This window comes from Oryza brachyantha, chromosome 4, assembly GCF_000231095.2.
Source record: "Oryza brachyantha chromosome 4, ObraRS2, whole genome shotgun sequence".
Taxonomy (NCBI): domain Eukaryota; kingdom Viridiplantae; phylum Streptophyta; class Magnoliopsida; order Poales; family Poaceae; genus Oryza; species Oryza brachyantha.
Genome location: NC_023166.2, coordinates 13,878,874 through 13,897,540, shown reverse-complemented (window position 1 = coordinate 13,897,540; position 18,667 = coordinate 13,878,874). Strand labels below are relative to the sequence as shown.

The 18,667-nt window shown below is 41.4% G+C and overlaps 2 protein-coding genes across 2 annotated transcripts; one reads left to right on the top strand and one right to left on the bottom strand.

The window, feature by feature from the left end:
- Nucleotides 1-490: 490 nt before the first annotated feature.
- On the bottom strand, nucleotides 491-1,633 carry LOC102703489 (sialyltransferase-like protein 3). Its single transcript, XM_040523761.1, has one exon. The coding sequence runs from the start codon at nucleotides 1,631-1,633 to the stop codon at nucleotides 491-493; it is 1,143 nt and encodes a 380-aa protein (XP_040379695.1).
- A 6,918-nt stretch (nucleotides 1,634-8,551) lies between these two features.
- On the top strand, nucleotides 8,552-12,417 carry LOC102703211 (probable serine incorporator). Its single transcript, XM_015836475.2, has 12 exons — nucleotides 8,552-8,740; nucleotides 8,896-8,972; nucleotides 9,167-9,326; nucleotides 9,781-9,805; nucleotides 9,965-10,054; nucleotides 10,161-10,332; nucleotides 10,756-10,829; nucleotides 10,926-10,989; nucleotides 11,142-11,213; nucleotides 11,520-11,653; nucleotides 11,843-11,916; nucleotides 12,154-12,417. Exons 1-12 carry the CDS (start codon nucleotides 8,572-8,574, stop codon nucleotides 12,240-12,242), a joined length of 1,200 nt encoding a protein of 399 aa, XP_015691961.1. The 5' UTR covers nucleotides 8,552-8,571; the 3' UTR covers nucleotides 12,243-12,417.
- The last annotated feature ends 6,250 nt before the right edge of the window (nucleotides 12,418-18,667 follow it).

Sequence of the window (18,667 nt, the reverse complement as noted above, 5' to 3'; positions counted from 1 at the left end):
ATGCCAGGCTCAGAGTATTTCATCACTTGGAGAGTAGCACTAATTCAGCGCCTTGGAGTTGCAGATCCACTAGTCTCTGGCGAATTTAAGTTTGCGGCCCGTGCAAAGCCGCCGGACTAGAGCAAATACGAGTCAACTCTCTGTTGCGATTTCTTGTGCCATTTGGCAAACAACATGTGCAACTGTGCATGGACTCGTAAGTCGAAAGTTATCTTTAGACAGAGCTGACGGAATCGTGGAGTTTGCAAGTTTTGCGGCATCGAGAGGCTAACGAAATCCCTGAAAGCATCATGACCGTCGTCGCAACCGAAGCCCACGTCGTTGCAGGCAAAGCACGGCAAAGATCGAACGGCTAGATGGATGATCGCGATCGAGTTCGATCACGACCTCAAATGTCCATGGACAAATTTGGTTTCTTTCGTTTAGTTACTGACTAAAAACACGTATATAATTACAAAAAAAATAAGAATTTGTGGTTGCTTGCGTGGTGTTAGCGGTAGAACGCCACCGGCGGCAGCCGGAAGCCGGAGTCGCGCAGGAAGGGTATCGCCTCCGGCCGCGACTCGAGGTCCCGGTAGAACTCGTACTCGGCCTCGTAGTCGTGCAGGTCCAGCTCCCGCCGCTGCAGCGTGTGGTAGTGGTGCCGCGCCGATGGGTCCTTGCCGAACCCGAACACGGAGACGCGGTCGCACACGCCGGCCGCGGCCACCACCGCCTGCATCCCCGACGAGTAGTGGAACATGCCTTCCTCGTGCTGCTGCGGCCACTCCTCCGCCGGCCGCCCCGTCTCGCGGACGAAGCGGCGCAGCGAATAGTACTTGACGACCCGCGCGCACAGCGCGTCCAGCCGCGGGTCCGTCACGATCACCGGCGCCACGGCGGCGCCCGTGGAGGCGTTGTTGCACACGGCGTGCTCCACGAAGTGCGCGGCGTTGCACATGTACGTCAGGATGGGCACGCCCTCGCCGTAGGCGCGGCAGACGCAGAGGCCGCGGCGCGGGACGGTACACTGGCTCAGCACGTTGCTGTTGAGGAACGCCAGCCCTGTCCGGGCGCCGACGTGGCGCGCGTACCGCGCGCTGTCCCCCGCCGGCGCGTTGTTGAGCCGAATCACGAGCTCGTGCTCGTCGATGAGCTCGCCGTGCTCCGACGCCAGCAGGATGCCGCTGTTGCCGACCACGGCGCACGACTCGTACCGCCGGGTCTCGCCCTGGCCGTCGCCGTCGCCGCCGCCGCCTGTCCCCGCGTTGTACCGATCGATCGGGCGCTTGATGAGGTCCACGAGCTCGGACATGACGCCCGGATCGAACAGCTGCTGCTTGCCGACCCACTCCCTCAGCCCACGGAGCGCGACGTCCCGGTGCCTCTCCGGCGCCCTCCTCGCCAGCAGGTTCCCCTCGAGCAGCTTCTTGGCCGCCCGCAGCACCGCCGACGCCGCCGGGTCCACGGCTGCGAGCTCCACCAGCCTCTCGTCAACCCCATCCCCACTCCGCCCCGCACCACCCTCCGGCGCAGCGGCCGTGGCACGGCCGCCGCCGCCGCAGTGGCGCAGGGAGACGAGGAGGAGCAGGCAGAAGACGGCGACGAGCAGGAGGAGGCCGCACGACTGGTGGCTCCAATGCCTCCTCTTCATCTCGCCCGGCAAGCAAGCTCCGCCCCCCTCCCAGCTAAGTTTCCAGGCGAGCCTGCCTGCCTCTGTCTGCATGCACTAGTATCACAAAAAAAAGCACGACACGATTCCATTTTTATACGGGCATCGCAAATGCCATCCTCCTCACTGTCATGTCATGTAGCGCATGTTTCGTCAAAACGGGAGGACACAATCTGGGAGCCGAAGACGCAGAGGCCACGCCGGCCCATGCATCATTTTCTCACATAATAATTTCCACGAGTACTCTGTACGTTGACAGGCAGGCTGAGACGCTTCCGCCTCCCAGATGATTCAGAATATCGCGACGGCACAAAAAAATTGGTTTCGTGGCAAGTTGGCGGAGGTTTGATGCGGGGAGCGTAGCAGATGGTGCAAGCATGGATGGGTTCCGAGCCGTGCCTCCCCCGGGAGGGCGCGTTTTTTTTCGGCAGGCAGTGATCAACCAGTGCGCGTGGGGAGGTCGATCGGCGTCGTCATGGGATAATCGACATTGGTGTGCCGAGTCGTGTGCTGGCAAGTGCGTTGCGTCGTCCCAGGCACGTTCCCCCGTGTCAATGGAAAGCTACGTACATGGCGGACTGACCGACATCCCTTCCGGCTCTCGGACGATTTGCTGGAAGCGCCTACAGCTTGGAATGATGAATCTTAAGATCCCCGCGCATGCCCATTTGGAAAATGTTACGCATACGATTTTTACTTTCGAGTATGATCAAACGTAACGACGCGAACACTACGAGAGAAACATAACAGAGCTCATGACCCTAAAGCCTAATTAGAAGAGGTTTTATCGTACAAGAATCATCGTACGTATGGCACTGCAGCACATAAAAATAAGAGCAAGTATATATGCAAGTGAGCTTTTTAAAATTATATTATGCAAGTGAGTTTTTTAAAATTATATTGTATCATTGTAGCAAGCTAAGACACCATGCGTATGAGATGTTAGTCATAATGAGTAAATTTGCTTATATATCACTATTGTATAAATTAACTCCATAATGCTTATTAATGATATGGAAAAAGTTTGAAGCTAACGTATAGCTCTTCTATTAACTTTACCGTGAGCATTGCTACTAACCCTTAAAAAAATATTTATGAGTATAAGCATTTCTATGCTACTATTCTACCAATTCAGTCACTCTATCATGGTGTCCTGCATGTATTACTACTGCATTGTTGAATGTGATTTTTCTCAATCAAGTAAAATTTTTACGAGCATCGAAGTACTTTTATATCTACTTTAATCTCCGCTAAAATTTCTAGAGTTAATCCCTCGCAGAAATTCTTTGAAATAGTATTATATTTATGGAAGGATGGAGTAAACAAAAAATTGGCAAACTCATGTCTTGCCATTTGGAATCCAGGAATATATATATTCCGAAGGATTAATGTAACTTCTGAAAGATTCCATAGGAGAACGGCTCCAAAAAGAAAGGAAAAAAAGATTCCACAGGAAATGGCGTCCAGTGATCATCGCCCCATCGTAACTAACTTGTTTAAATTTCATATATTATACGTTTACGTAACTACTAAATTTATCATTTGTTTATCGGAATTATATACGTTATTACTCCTACATTCAAGGCGGTGCATAATAAATTATGCACAAATTAACTAAGCTAAATGGAACAATGTTCCCTACATTTGTCCTAAGTGTTATGGAATAGACGTGATCACCACAAATATGGCTTTCTCTTAGGACATCGATCATTCCAGCTCGGTGCCCCTTAAAAAATATAGCCGCTCTATTGCACAATGAAATATAATACGTACTCCCCTAGTCTAAAAAAAATATATCTATTTTTGCCTATTTCATACTCCCTCCACCCTATAATATAAGAGATTTATATCCTAAGTTCCTCTGTCCTATGATATAGGAGATTTATATCCTAAGTTTTATCTCAAACAATGGTCCCAAGGCAATATTTTATTTTTCGTCGATCAACTTTTATATTGTTTTATTCCACATGTATAACTTTTGTACTATTTTATTCTTCCGACTATCATATTTTTTAACACAGTACTTTTTATATTTTATTTTTTAAAAACATAATCTGTTATACCATAAAATCATTTCCTTTTTAAAATATCAATGCATTGGTCCCCTTCTTTTTTAAAATTTCAATACATCTGTCAATTACTCTTCCAAACTCCAATTAAACATTTCTAAAACAAATGAGGAAATCTTTTTAAAAAAAGTCTTCGTGGAAAAGATTTAATACAGTAGCATTTAATAAGCATAGACACAAGAGGGAAAAATGGAAGTGCCTCAAAGTCGTTTAACGTACCCTAACATCCGGAGAAAAGTAGATAACTCTAAACACGGCTTACACTTTTGATGAAAAGAAACTATTCCTACTTAAACCACTTAAACTATTTTTGGATTGTTTTTTTATTAGTACCTAATACCTTTTTTATTTCTCTTTATATGAGGAATTGTTTAAGTTGGAATTTGTCGAGCCATCGATGGTATATCATAATTAATTTCACGATATTTCCAAAATTTACACGGTGATTAGCATGCAGTTTTAAATATCAATGTTCAAATATGTCTTAGGTGTCTCCAATCCATCAAAACAATGAGTAAAAATTTCAAAAAGAAATGGTTAACACATTTAATGTTAGGGTTGTTATCTATTATCCTATAAAATTTTAACACGGAAATGTATATGCCATGCATATAAAGAGAAAAGTTATAAAGAGTAAGGAATGTATATTCCTTAACTTGTCATTATAGTTGGGACCATAAACATTGGTCTTTATCTATTTTATTTTACACCATGGTTAAGTTTTAAAGTGTGATATAAGGCAGGTACAATTGAATTCTTCATAAACATAGAGAGAATGATCTAGAGAGAGCGACTATTATTATATTTCTTTTGAATCATCCATATGTATATGGGTAGCTCAAGCCATAGATCATTATAAAGAACACATTACCATATTGCGGATGCCCTAACATAAGTTATTTATGTAATTTTGATAAAATAAGAGAAAAAATGTTTAGAAGAGTAGGCACACCGACTTAAATAGTCGTGAGAGTAAAACGGTCTTTCCCGTTTTATGCGTGTTGTACAATTGATTTAGCACGTACGTGGATGGGACTAAGACCTAAAATTAGCACCTCGACCATTAAGTGTTTTAATCCGTTATAAAACCGAAAGGAGAAGAAAATGAGGCCAGTGGCTCTACTTCACTCGTCACGCGAGCAACTGGCCGGACGAGAGTTCCCGTGTTGTAGCCTGCCCAAGAGAGTTGACGAGAACCGGTGTGCACCGCAGCGTTTACCAAAGTGCTTTATCACGACAACAAAAGAAAAATATTAACACAGTTGAAAAGCATAAAATTTTGATACCTTAATACATTGCATCCAAAGATACTAAATTTTAGCGCTAAAACAAAATGATATCTTAAGTTACTTTTTTAAATATGGTAGAAAGGGAAAAAAAACGCACATCACATCGTATACGTGCAGATCAAGTAGTATATCGCAGTACTTGTAGTGTAATCTAAACCAACTTTCTCTAAGCAGATATGGACGAGCAGAAAAAACAAGGTACTACCTCCGTCCAAGATTTGACGGCGTTGATTCTTTTATACACGTTTAACCATTCGTCTTATTTAAAAAATTTATATAATTATTAATTATTTTTATATCATTTTATTTATTATTAAGTATACTTTTATGCATATATATATATATATAAGTTTATATATTTTATAAGTTTTTTTAATAAGACGAATGATCAAACGTGTATAAAAAAGTAACAATATATTACCATCGTGAAGTGGCGAACTCGTGTATACGGCACTGCGCGGTAGTGCATCCTTACCGGAAAAAAGGAGAGCACCAACTGAGAGAGAAAAATGATTCGCTAGTTTCGTCTTATGACTTGTTTGGCTTTTGATTGGCGTTGATTTGCCTTTATTTTGAGCCTCCTAATCTGTTTGAATGACGGCTCGCGACGGTCGATCCGTGGGCGAGAACGGCGACCGCGAACCATGTTTGTACAATACGTTTCTCCTTTTGTGGGATGCATATATAGAAGAACTCCAATTTCCTGTTAAAAAAAAAAAGAGATACTAGATCCGATTGTATTTAGTATGTGACAATTAATTTTGACTTTTACTGTGTTAGCTTTAAACCGCATATAGTTTCCGAATGGTTAGATCCCCATGAACGAAACTATCGTGCTTATGTTTAGAATGCAACATGTGTTTCTATTATGCACCCGCAACTCCGCAAGATGTTGCACGTATGTCACATCGACCGTCTCGGCATTGGATACGCATGAAGCTGCATGTTCCTAAGAAATTTTTAAATGAAAAAGAGAACTAATAACTTGTGATGGACTTTTTTATACTCAAATAATTTATCCTATAACTTTCATAATAAAAGTTATTGATAGATATTTTTCACTAGGAACTTTTAAAAAATATTTTTATGAAAAAACAAAACTTTTCATAAAACTAACAACATTCTTTTGAAGAACTTTAAAATTTATTAAAGAAACAATGCGAAGCAAAATTCATAAAACATGTTTCATTTGGTCATTCAAAAACAAGTTGGAAATCACATCATACATGTCCGAAGTGTTTCTCCAAGGCGTGCGCTCACTAATTCTTATGGTGAAATATACATTGGTAATACGATGCATTTTATAACTTTATATTTTTTAAGGGGTAGCCGGTTAAAGTTTACAAATAAACAGTGTCCGGTACCAAGTATTTGTAAGAAAATGCAGTACAAGATAGACTTGTGCATCAATTTATTGATATTTTCATTCACTACTTATTCGTATTATACATATATTATGATGTTTATATGAAAGTGAACAAAGTAAATATGAACTATTTTGTGAAACTAATTCGAGGCGAGGAACAACCCAGGGTTGGAGAAGTCCGAGAACAGCGTAGCGGAGTAGACGTTGGGTGATAGATCGACGAAGTTCTGGTTGGAGACAAGGCCACGGGTGAAATCCTAGGTCATCGATCTTGGCACCTCATGGAGGAAGGTGTCCGCCATGTGGTTGAAGCTCTCTCGGAAGATGATAGAAGAGTTCGAGGCATCAGATAGGATGAGGTTCCTGCTGTCCACGAGGACAACAACGATGTTGCTCGTCATAGTGTTAGCCTGGCTGGATCAAGCTGACACAGAGTTGTTGGCTAAATTTAGAGTTAATTTTGATGTTTTTTAATCATATTTTATTTTTCAACATTCAACATTTGTTTTTACATTGCTAAGAACACATATATAAGAATTATATTTATAAATTATTTTTGTTTATAAATATACGGAAACAATAACCCCTAAGATTACTTTTACTACATATTCTTTTGAAACTTTCTCGGACAAGCGACGTGACAGTTTTTTCGGAGAAATTACATGGTAACTGACGTACGTGTTACTTCACCAAGAGGTACACTCATGGTAACTGACCATATGCATCCACACGAAACAACTGTTCACACTGCACCAACCTTCTATACTTCGGCACAAACTTAACATGTCTTGGAACGATGAAATCAAAAATCCCGTCAAAACTACACCCAAAATGCCCAGGCTATGAGCTGTATTTCACCATGGAGACAAGCTTGTCGAAAGATGCAGTAAAAGGCAACGTGTCATTTTGAGCGTTGCGTGACTGCTTAATTGCGAAGGACGAACTGCGAAATTAGCAGCAGGTGAATATTTATAACCTAACTATCCTGTCATTTTGTGCCTTTATCACTGAGAGACCCCCCAAAAAGCTAGGGCTCTACTATATTTATGAACTTTTTCTTCACCAAACCCCATTAAAACGCGTAATAACGTGTCCAAACGAGTGGACCAATGAGAGACGCACAGTTTACGTTGGGGTTTCGTCCGGACAACACTTGGGGCAGCAAATGATTTTCGAATTGGCCCTTCGCTTCCCCAAATCAGGCAGTAGGACAGAAAATACAGCAAAAAGGATGCAATTTGGAAAAAGATCTTTACTATCATTGATGTAGCAGTATAAATAGATCAGATTTATTGAATTATCAAAATTAAATAATCAAGATTAGTTCTATTATCACTACATGGTATAGGCCTCGTTTGAAACCTACCAACCAGCGATACTTTTCCATCTTTTTCCACGCGCATGCTTCCCAAGCGGTTAAACGGTGTATTATTTGGAAAAATGTTTTATATGAAAGTTGTTTAAAAAATCAAATTAATCCATTTTTCAAGTTTAGAAAAGCTAATACTTAATTAATCATATATTAATGATTTTTTTTACGTGCGCTGATTAGCCATGCTGACATAGTCAACTTCGAACATATTTTAGAACACCTGTCTCGGACAAACATGGAACCATGGAGGGGGTTTTTCGCAAGTTTACGCCGTCCTACTTTTAAACGCCATCCCCGCGCCCCAACGGCCGTCCTCGTCCGGGTGCGTTTCTAGAAGAGAAAGAGGCAGAGGTCCACCGCGTGGGCCCCACCCCATTGGTACATGGCAACCATCCGATCCGCGCATCGGACGGTCCAAATTTGCTCGGGACCAGTACACCAGTGCCAGGCTGCCAGCACGGCACCCGCCCGGTTTAAAGAGGCAAGCGAGCGAGTGTGAAGCGGACGGCGACCCGACCACTGCAAGAGCAGCAGAGCAAAGCGAAGCAGAGCAGAGAGACCGAGCAGTGCACCACCACATCGTCGGAGCTAGCAGCAGGCCAGCAGCGCCGCCCTTCCGTGAGCCATCTCTCTCCCTCCTTTTCTCTCCTTCTTCCCTTCCGGCCGCCACACGAGTTTGCGCAGCAGCAGCTGAGGACGAGGGCGTCTTTGCTTCAGCCCCGCTGTTGATCCAGCAAAGGAGCCTCGGCTCTGAAAGCTCAGCAGGCGATCGCCGGCGGCCGGCCGGCAACGGTGCCGCCAGCCCCCAGCAGGAGTGGGTGGACATGATCAAGGCGCAGGGCCCGGTTGTGCTGTACCACGACGGCGTGCGCGAGGCGAGGAGGTGGCAGTCGCTGAGGGCGCGGTACGCCTACGGGCTCGTCTTCTTCGCCACCAACCTGCTGGCCTGGTTCGTCAGGGACTACGGGGCCAAGCTGCTCCGCGGCCTGCACCGTACGTTCTTCGCCCGCTTCCAGCTCTGAACCCTCTGCACGCTCGCCAGTTCTCAGCTGGCATTTTGCATTTGGAGGCTAGCTCCGCCATGAATTGTGGATGCGACGTTCTGTCAGTCTGTACTCACTGTGCTTGCTGTTTGTTCTGACCTTCAGATGTGCCGGTTTGTGGAGCAGGAGACTCCAAGTGCTTCCAGTCTGGGGGAGTGCTTCGAGTGAGCTTAGGCTGCTTTGTATCCTTTGGATTCTGAATACTGCAATTGCACCCTTCCTAGCTCTTCATGCTAATTGGCGAAGACATGGGCTCATCTAAGACTGTTTTCAGGTGTTTCTTTGAAAGTACTTGGCAAAATTGAAATAACAGGCATGATCACAGTCAATGGAGGGGTTGTGTTCCATTTGTTCATTCCTTATACTAAGGGTCCAGATATTTTTCTGGGTGATGTTTGCCTCAACATTTGGAACTCGCAAGCTCCATGAAGTTCGCAATTCATGGCATTCCGGATGCTGGGTCCTGAAGTTCCTTGTGTATGCTGTGTCAATAATCATCCCGTTTATCATCCCTAACATCTTCATCCAGCTGTATGGTGAGTTTCTTTTTTCCACATCATTGATCATTCGTTTATTTATCCATTGTGACACTCTGCCCAGAGAGAGGTACACCACCGTGTGGTTGCTGCAGAGACAAGAAGATTTTTATGGCACTACTAACAGATTTTTATGGCATTACTAGATGTGTAGCAACCATAGATTGCACAATTGAAATGATAGATGTTTTTTCAACTTAATTTAAGTATATACTGGCAGTATATTTCACCTAAAAGTTCTCAAAAGATAGGCCTCTGCAGGCTGCCGCTAGGAAGTAGAGGTAGCAATAAGCTAGCTAGCTAGGTCCAATATCCTTGATTAAAAAGACAACAGAATGCTTGGCTTCAATTAATACCTTCAGTAGACTTACTGGTTCCATTGTAAATTTTTCACCTGAGAAAATGCTTCTAACCATCAGTGCGCTGAAAGATACCTATTCCATTTCCTCTGCAGGTGAAATTGCTCGAATCGGTGCCGGGTAATTTCTAATTAAACTCATATATTACACTGATTGTTGCTTGCAATTGCTGGTATTACAGGTGTTTCAATACTTAGTGGACAAGTCATTTAGATGCTTTTTACCTGTGGTAGATTGCAAGTCAGGCTATGGTTAACTTCTATTCCATGATCCCACCAGGGTATTCCTCCTCCTCCAGCTCACGAGCATGCTACACTTCATCTCATGGTGCAACAAACGCTGGATGCCAGATTCCCGGTCGAGACAATGGTACATGATACACTGGAAACCTGCTCATTTTCTCGGTGTTTCGGATAGCACACCATATGATTAACACACGGATGGCCTTGTGTGGTTTGCGACCTTTTTTTTGCAGCGGCCTGTTCGGACTGTTCATGTCGACTGTCTCCTTCATCGCCTCGTTCGCCGGGATCGCCGTGCTGTATGCCTTGTACGCTCCCAACTCGTCGTGCGCGTTCAACATCTTCACCATCACATGGACGGCGATCTTGGTGGCGACAATGATGGCGGTGTCGCTGCACTCAAAGGTACGGCGATCCCATGATTCAGCTAGAAAAGGTGCAGACCACCGTACCAACGAGGCAACCACTCTAGAAGAGTTCGAAACATGAAAGGATTACGCCTCCGATGCCCAATGCCCATGGAAGCATAGCAAAATCGCGGGCGGGGGGCTAACAAAATAAATAATAATTTTACGTAACTTTTTTTAATAAAAATGAGCGATCAAACATCGATTCAATAGTGAACGGTGTCAAACAGAAAGAAAAAGGTGAAGTGAACATCATACTCTGTTTAATCAGGAAAAAAACAGAAGATTGTACTTATCTCTTGATGCCGTATTCTCGGTTGAAAACTCTAGCGAAATTTTAGTCTGTCTCAATGCTTATATTGCTTCGACACATATGTAAGCTGTACAGTATGATCTGAATTTCCATTGTTTGCTAAACAAGGTCAACGAGGGTCTCCTGTCGTCTGGAATCATGGGCTTATATATTGTGTTCCTCTGTTGGTCGGCACTGCATAGGTACTAATTTACTATCTTTGTACTACTTTTATATAATTTACAGTGTTTTACGATCTAATTATTAAAAGGTTCCTTTCATAACTTTACGTATTGCAGCGAACCACAAACTGGAAAGTGCCACACTCAGATGAAATTTGCTGGCGATTGGGCTACTATTGTTGTAAGTACAAGTTTGTTGTTTTTCCAATGGCCCGTTGCTTTGTCGTGTTGTTTTCTTGATCTGCGTACGTCCCAGTTGGGTGGACATATTAATTTTTCATTTTGTTTGGAGCTAATAACTCAGTGTTCTAATTAGCCACATTGATCTTGTAGAGCTTCATTATAGCAATTTGCGCTATTGTGATGGCCACATTTTCTACTGGAATCGACAACAGATCTTTCCAAGTAAGTTAAGGCCTTTAGGGCCTTACCTTTTGGGGATTTTACTACTACAGTATGCATCATTTCAATTTTCTAGCGTCGCTGCGGAGTTGTTTCAGGTTTGTATTATGCAGGTTTCAAATGTCCTTCAATTGCATGAGACTGAAAAAAAAAACATCTTTCTTCAATGCTGTTCAAATGATAATTTAAATCTCTGTCGAGTGATGTTAGTTGACTATCAAGAACTTCTTCAGTAGTGTTAGCTGCTATCTTTCAAAAGTAAAAAAGATTGTTAGATTTACTCATCGAACTAAAGCGCTCACGTTTCAGCTTCGAAATGACGAGGCCCAACTGGAAGACGATGTCCCCTACAGCTACGAGATTTTCCACGTTGTATTCGCAATGGGAGCTATGTATTTTGCGATGCTGTTCATCAACTGGGAGCTTAACCATCCAACGAGAAAGTAAGGCATCCTACCATTATGCACAGCTGGAAGGCTATCCAGAAAAGCATGTTCCATACGATTTTAACAGGAGACATGCTTAATCATCGCAAGCATTCTACAGAGTGCCATAATTTCATCAATGACATCATTGTTTGCGTACAAGATGCATCGAAGAACATCCCCTCACACGTCCCATTTCATAATCAGGTGGAGCATAGATGTTGGATGGGCCAGTACGTGGGTAAAGATCATCAATGAATGGTTTGCAGCTAGCATATACGGTAAGTCGACAAAAAAAAAAAAAGACCTGCCATGCCATTTTTGAATGAAACATTTTCTTTAAACTTTCTCATTCTGACAAAAATAAAATGAATGGTTCTATCTCTTTCTTTACTGTCTTCTGTAAGTGCTAATATTCTGATTTATTGTGCATCATTTGCTTGTTCGGTATCTGAATTATTATGCTTTCTGGAAAAAAAACAATTTGATGGTCACACCTGGTGTCTATACTTTTGCAGTTTGGAGATTGATCTCTCCAGTGATATGGAGGAAGGAAGCTGCCAACAATGAAGAGCTGGTGCCGCAGGCGCAGGCCCTCACAGTATAGTGTTCACGATAGCGAAATTTTCCTTTACACATTATTTATTCAATTATTCTGCTAAAAGTATAGAGTCTGATTTTTCACAGCCACATTTTTATGTGCTATACAGATATCCAGCTAAAAGTATACAGTCTGACTTTTCACAGGCCAGCCCCATGCTTTTTAAAAAAATTCAAATACATGTGCAGCTAAAAAGAATATAGTAATTTTTGTATGGGCCTTCGTCGCAAATTTTGCAAACCTTTCTTAGGCCCATGGGCTTTGTTGGCCAGGCCGGCTAAACTACTTTATGGGCTCTTTAGGCAAGCACATGTTATAGCTCTAGGTGTTTTTTTCCGGGCCGTTTAGTTCTCAAAATGTTTTCGTAAAAACATTATATCGAATATTTGACATATAAATAGAGTATTAAATATAAATAAAATAAAAAACTAATTACACAGTTATAGAAGAAATCGTGAGACGAATCTAGTGAGCCTAATTAATCCATGATTAGCCATAAGTGTCGTAGTAACCCACTGTGCTAATGACGGGTTAATTAGACTCAAAAGATTCGTCTCACAGTTTTCTAACAGAATCTAAAATTTATTTTATAATTAGACTATGTCTAACACTTAAAATATGTGACCGTACGTACCGATGTGACATACATCCAAAATTTTTTAGCAACTAGGGGTTTGTTTAGTTGGCAAAAATTTTGTTAAAAGGTTCATATCGAACGTTTGACTGGATGTCCGAAAGGGTTTTTAGGCACGAATAGAAAAACAAATTTTAGATTTCGCGTAGAAACCGCGAGACGAATCTTTTGAGTCTAATTAATCCGTTATTAGCATATGTTGGTTACTATAGCACTTATGGTTAATCATGTTCTAATTAGGCTCAAAAGATTTGTCTCACCATTTCTCTCATAACTGTGTAATTAGTTTTAATGGTCATATATATTTAATACTTTATTTAGGTGTCAAAAAAATTTTAAAACTAAAGCCTGACGGGCGGGGCCTTCGTCTTAAAGAAAGGTCACTTCTCTTTAAAATCCCATCCTGGTACAATCCTGGACTCGTGGATTAATACGGACAAGAGGAAGAGAATCTAGAGGGACACGCAGTTTCTTGCAAGGCATGCAAAGCTAATCCAGAGCAGAATCGAGACCAGTCGGTGTCAATCCAGATCAAAATGCAGAGTAGTTGCCCCAGTTTACGCGTCCATTCGGTTTAGTGCTGCCTCCCATGCGCTGTCCTGTACACTGCCGGGCCACCGTTTTTTCACTCTTCCGTCGCAGTCTGGCCCCGATTCCACAACCGATTCGTTCCACGTTATCAGCAGATGATGCTACTACGTTTCTTCTGCGTAAGCATTAAGTCAGTTGCTGGCTGCTACTTATTTCTGAAATTCCTGTGTATTCAGATTATATTCTTGGTTATGTTCAGAGTTGAGTTCTTGGTTCGATATCTCGCTGGATAGTCGTCAGACCAGACTAGAGAAAGGATATCCTAGGCAGATTCGACGTTACAAACCAATACCGATGTTAAGTGTAGCACAGTGATACACAGTGAGAAAAAAGGCAGGTACCGTAGCAGTTTCACTGTGCATCACTGTCATGACAAAATAATAATAACGTTATTGTTTTATACCGAAGCACAAAACTACGTGGCAGATGGATCTAGAGCCATTTATCTCAAAAGGGATGGCTAAAATTCTTTCCATGTCATAGCACTATTCTTCCTCACGTTTACTGTGTAAAGTAGAGTCCAATTCCATCGTCGGCAGGGTTAGGCTGACGTGATGAAACGCTGTAAAATGAAGTAACAGTGACATCTGAACTCTGGTCCATCGATCTGCATGTGAGCACTCGGGTGAAAAAGCCTTGAGTAGAGAATTTCTGAAGAAGGCTATGCCTAAGCAAAGAAGTCTGATGATATGAGCCTCCAAAGTCTAGTAGCATCTTGCCGGCCACCTTCGCAGAAGTCTAAATTGCCTCATCTTTAAACATTTTACAAGTGAAATAACTTATGAACAATTTATAAATAATTTATAAATAAATATTTTTATATACATGTTCTACTGTAAAATAAACTATGACAAAAAAAATTAAAATCAACTCTAAATTTAAGTTTTAAAATTCAAAAATTTGGCTTATAACCATAAGTATAAACAAAAAATGACAGCAGTGCCGCGTGCTGACAGTAACCAACTGCGTAATGGAGACATTTTGATATATTTGAGCAGTTGTTTATGTGCTACTAGTAATTCCCTCGTACATGCTGGGCTAAAAAAAATTTCAGTAAATCACCGTCGTGCATACGGACCACTGCATAGTTTATCTGGCGATTTGGTTGTACAGCCGTACAGCTAGTTCGTTGCCCTGAAAAACCGTGGACTGATCAACTGCTTCGCCGGCCGCATTTGAATTTTGGATTGCAGCGAAGAAAATTAGTTTACACCAAGTTGTGCAGCGAACACGTTAAACCGTGCCATGGCTCCCTCGGAGATCTATATTGTCGCCATGTACAGAAACATCAGCACATGCAGCGTTAAGAGTTTTTAGACTTCGTGCTTAGTGTTCTTCCTCGGTATGCAGTAGTGTAGTAATTTCTAAATTTCCTGATGCATGCAGTTGCAAGCTTGCAGATTGTCTCTGACGATAGCAGAAAACCAAACCCATTTCATGAACAGTAAAAAGCACTGTCGAAGTGATCTCCGCTTTTAGTACTGATTACCACCTAATCATTCATGATATAGTTAATGAGTTTGTCAGTGTCAAGCTACACCATCTTGACAGGCTTGAGGGCATTCTGAAGTCACTGTAACAATTATCATACTCCAATTTGCACAGATGTATTACTAGTAGTTGAGTACAACAATAAATGCGGATATATTAATTAATACAACTCCTGCGACTATTATTACACAGAACATCACTTGTCAACCAGGTTTGGTTACCTAATTAATTAAGCTCCCTGCATGTATGACAGGTACTCCCGCATCACAGTCCATGGACCAGGAAGCTTGCCTATTCCAAATTACTACTAGTAGTACACAATTTCATTCATTTATTATTCTCAAGTACAATCATGCATGGTCATGTAGCCTTCGAAATTTATTGTTAAGTTTATACCTTGAATGTACCTACTCTTACACGTCGTGATCTCTCTACGGTCTCTGGAGTCCCGATGCGGATCCTGACGACGTGATAGTGCTGATCAGTGATAGTGCTCTAAATTCTAAAATCCAGACAGGCAAAGTGCTCCATGTTACCAGAATGTTAACTTCGTTAGAGATTGGTTGCATCTTCTGCATGCTAGGATTACAGATGTCGCTGGTGCACAGTGAACCAACAGACTCATTGCAAGTGGCAGCATCACAATGCATGAAAGAAGCTTGGGGGCATGTCACATGTCGCGTCTGAAATGCCACCACTAATGATTCCACAATCGCCAAAGATCACACGCCATTTACAAAACCCCAACAACAAAAAAGGTTCTGAGTATGATTACAGGCCAGCATCGACATTTTTTTGACAGCGTCACTAACGAAAATGGCAGCGAGAAAGCAGAACGGTAGAGGACAACACATGCCTGCCTTCACCACGGGACAGATCAATCTCCGCCGTCCATCATGTCACCTCGATCGACCAGCATACACAACTCCAGCAAGGGTTTTTTTTTAAAGAAAAAAGAAAATTGGCAAGCTCCATGGTGTCGCCAACTGTTTATGATTGTGCACGAGCCAATTCTTCGAAGAAAGCTATCGATTGATAAGAAAGAGATTAAAAAGCAACCCTGTTTGTGCCTGATCATGATGCTAGCTCCAACCATTGTCCGTGTAGTTGCTAAATCTAGAAAGCTTTATGCTTGTTAATTGCTCTGCATAATAATTTTGTTTAATTGACACAGTTGATATGGATCACCCCTTTTTTTTCTCACAGAACAAATCATTGCGTTAGTGCCCTAAAAATATTTTAAAAAACAACTAGTGTGAATGGAAATAATTAGTTTTGAGGGGATTGCTATTTTCCACAGGACATGCACCGACCCTATAGTTTTCCCTAGTACAGCGCTGAAGAGTGTGATCGAAAGGAAAAGACAATAATCAAAAGAATGGCTTAGCAAAGCCTGATAGGTTCAATCATTTGATTAGGAGAAACAAATATGATGCGATGATGCACTGGTGGTAGGTACAGACCAAAGGAAAAACAATCAACTGTTCCAACAGCACTAGGGCGTAGCATCTACTAGCATGTATGATTTGATGCTCAATTGATCAAAGCACAGGACACTCCACCAGACAATGGTGTGTTTGTTTATAGGGACTTATTTTTAGTTTCTAGTCATATCGAATGTTTGGACACTAATTTAAAGTATTAAACATAGACTAATAAAAAAACTAATTACATAAATAAGAGCTAATCCACGAGATGAATTTTTTAAGCCTAATTAATCCATAATTAGCAAATGTTTACTGTAGCATCACATAGGCTAATCATGTATTAATTAGGCTCATTAGATTCGTCTCACGAATTAGTCCAAGATTATAGATGGGTTTTATTAATAGTCTATGTTTAATACTTCAAATTAATGTACAAACATTCGATGTGACATAGGGCTAAACTTTTTAGTCCTATCTAAACAACCCCTATCACTTGTTCCTAGCATGTTCATCTACGCTTTTCTTTACTCTATCCGGCCGGCGTCTGAGCTAATGGCAAGCAAAGTTAGTTCTTGATAACGCTAAGCAAATGCTAACAAACAAGATCAGCTGAAAGCAATGCTTTTTTGAAGCCCAGCTGAAAGCAATGCAACCAGCCAGTAACCTTAAATCGAAAAGAAAACATGGGCAAAAACTATACGGCTTCATAAATTGGAACTAGTGTAAACTTGTTTAAAACACGTATAGATTACAGTTGCTGTGGAGTTACGAAGGTAGTATGAGTAGCGCCAAAATATGTTACTCAATACATAAGAGACATCATGATAACAGCAACGCAGCGCAACATGGTCATGATCTCATTGGTGACCAATGGGTGTTACTCCGTCCGTTCTATATTATAATTTTTTTAGATTTGTCTAGATTTATCCATGTATTAATGTATATGTGATAAATCTAGATTATAATATGGAATAAAGAGAATATTGGTTAGGATCTTAATAAGGAACGCTAGCCTCATCGTTTTTCTTGGTATACGGCTTTTTAATTATTAAAAATTATATATAGAGAGAGAGTAGTGATTTAAAAGCGAGTGTTGTAAAATAAGCTATATTGGGGAAAAAACATAATCAACTCTAAATTTATGTTTCAAAATTAATTTTGACTTATAAGCATAAAAATAAAAAAGGACTAATATTTGGATAGTTTGAGCCTTGATAATATAGAATTTAGCTAAACCTTATTAACAAATATAGTGTTTTATGACTTTATCTTATATGTTATTAGTCTAAATTTAGTTTGATCTCTGCTTTACCTACACCCATTTTCTGCATTTGCATTTATGTCGTGCTATTTCATTCTTTCTGAACGTATTGCAGGCGCTTGTTCCTTTTAGATTGCTGGCTAAGAAACACAAATCATCCGCAACCTTTTCTGAATTGCGCACATGCGTACGTGTAACCCATATCCAGAACCAAGGCGCTTTTGGACTAATAACATTGTATTATGTAGATAGAGCTGTGGCGCCCAAAACTACCCGATCCATGTCTGCTTACCCAATGATAGGTACGCCTTTCTGTCGATCAATAATAATGCACAACATAATCAATAAGCTTAACACTAATGAACAATATCTCTTCTTTTTGCAGTGTTCTTTTAGAAAGAGGGTTCCTTTTTGCTGTATCATTCATCTGCGAGCTGCCTATGTACTACTAGTAGTAGCTACTACTTAATAGGAGCTATAGCTAGAGTACTTACGTTGTGCTTTTGATCCGCCACTGGGTTACGGCCATGTTAATTTGCCCGTGTCTTCTTTAGAACAGAGCAGTATTCGGCAGAAAAAAGAAAATTAGGACGCGTGATGTGTCGCGTGTGGTAGCTTACAGCCAAAAATTAACGTGCTTTGGATTACGTCTGCCGACCTTAATTACACAGCCCTGGGCTCCTTTTCTGATCAATTTGCAAGGGACACGTCGCTCTCGAGTATGACCGCCACTCGAGTTGCCCCTACGCACGCATGAACGGAGTCGTAGTGCGATCTCGTGTGGTTTTTGCAGTACACGTATGTGGTTCTTGACACATCGATCAGTTTCTTCTATCAAACCATGTCCCTTTTCGGGGCTCTCTGGTTATAATATTATACCACCGTTAAAATTAATCTGAGTCATTGATTAAAAAAATATTTAAGTACTTGTTAATTAATTGATTAGTAGTATTGTGTAATTTAGATTTTTTTACAAACAAAATGTAATTTAGATTTTTTTTTACAAACAAAAAAGTAATACGTACAT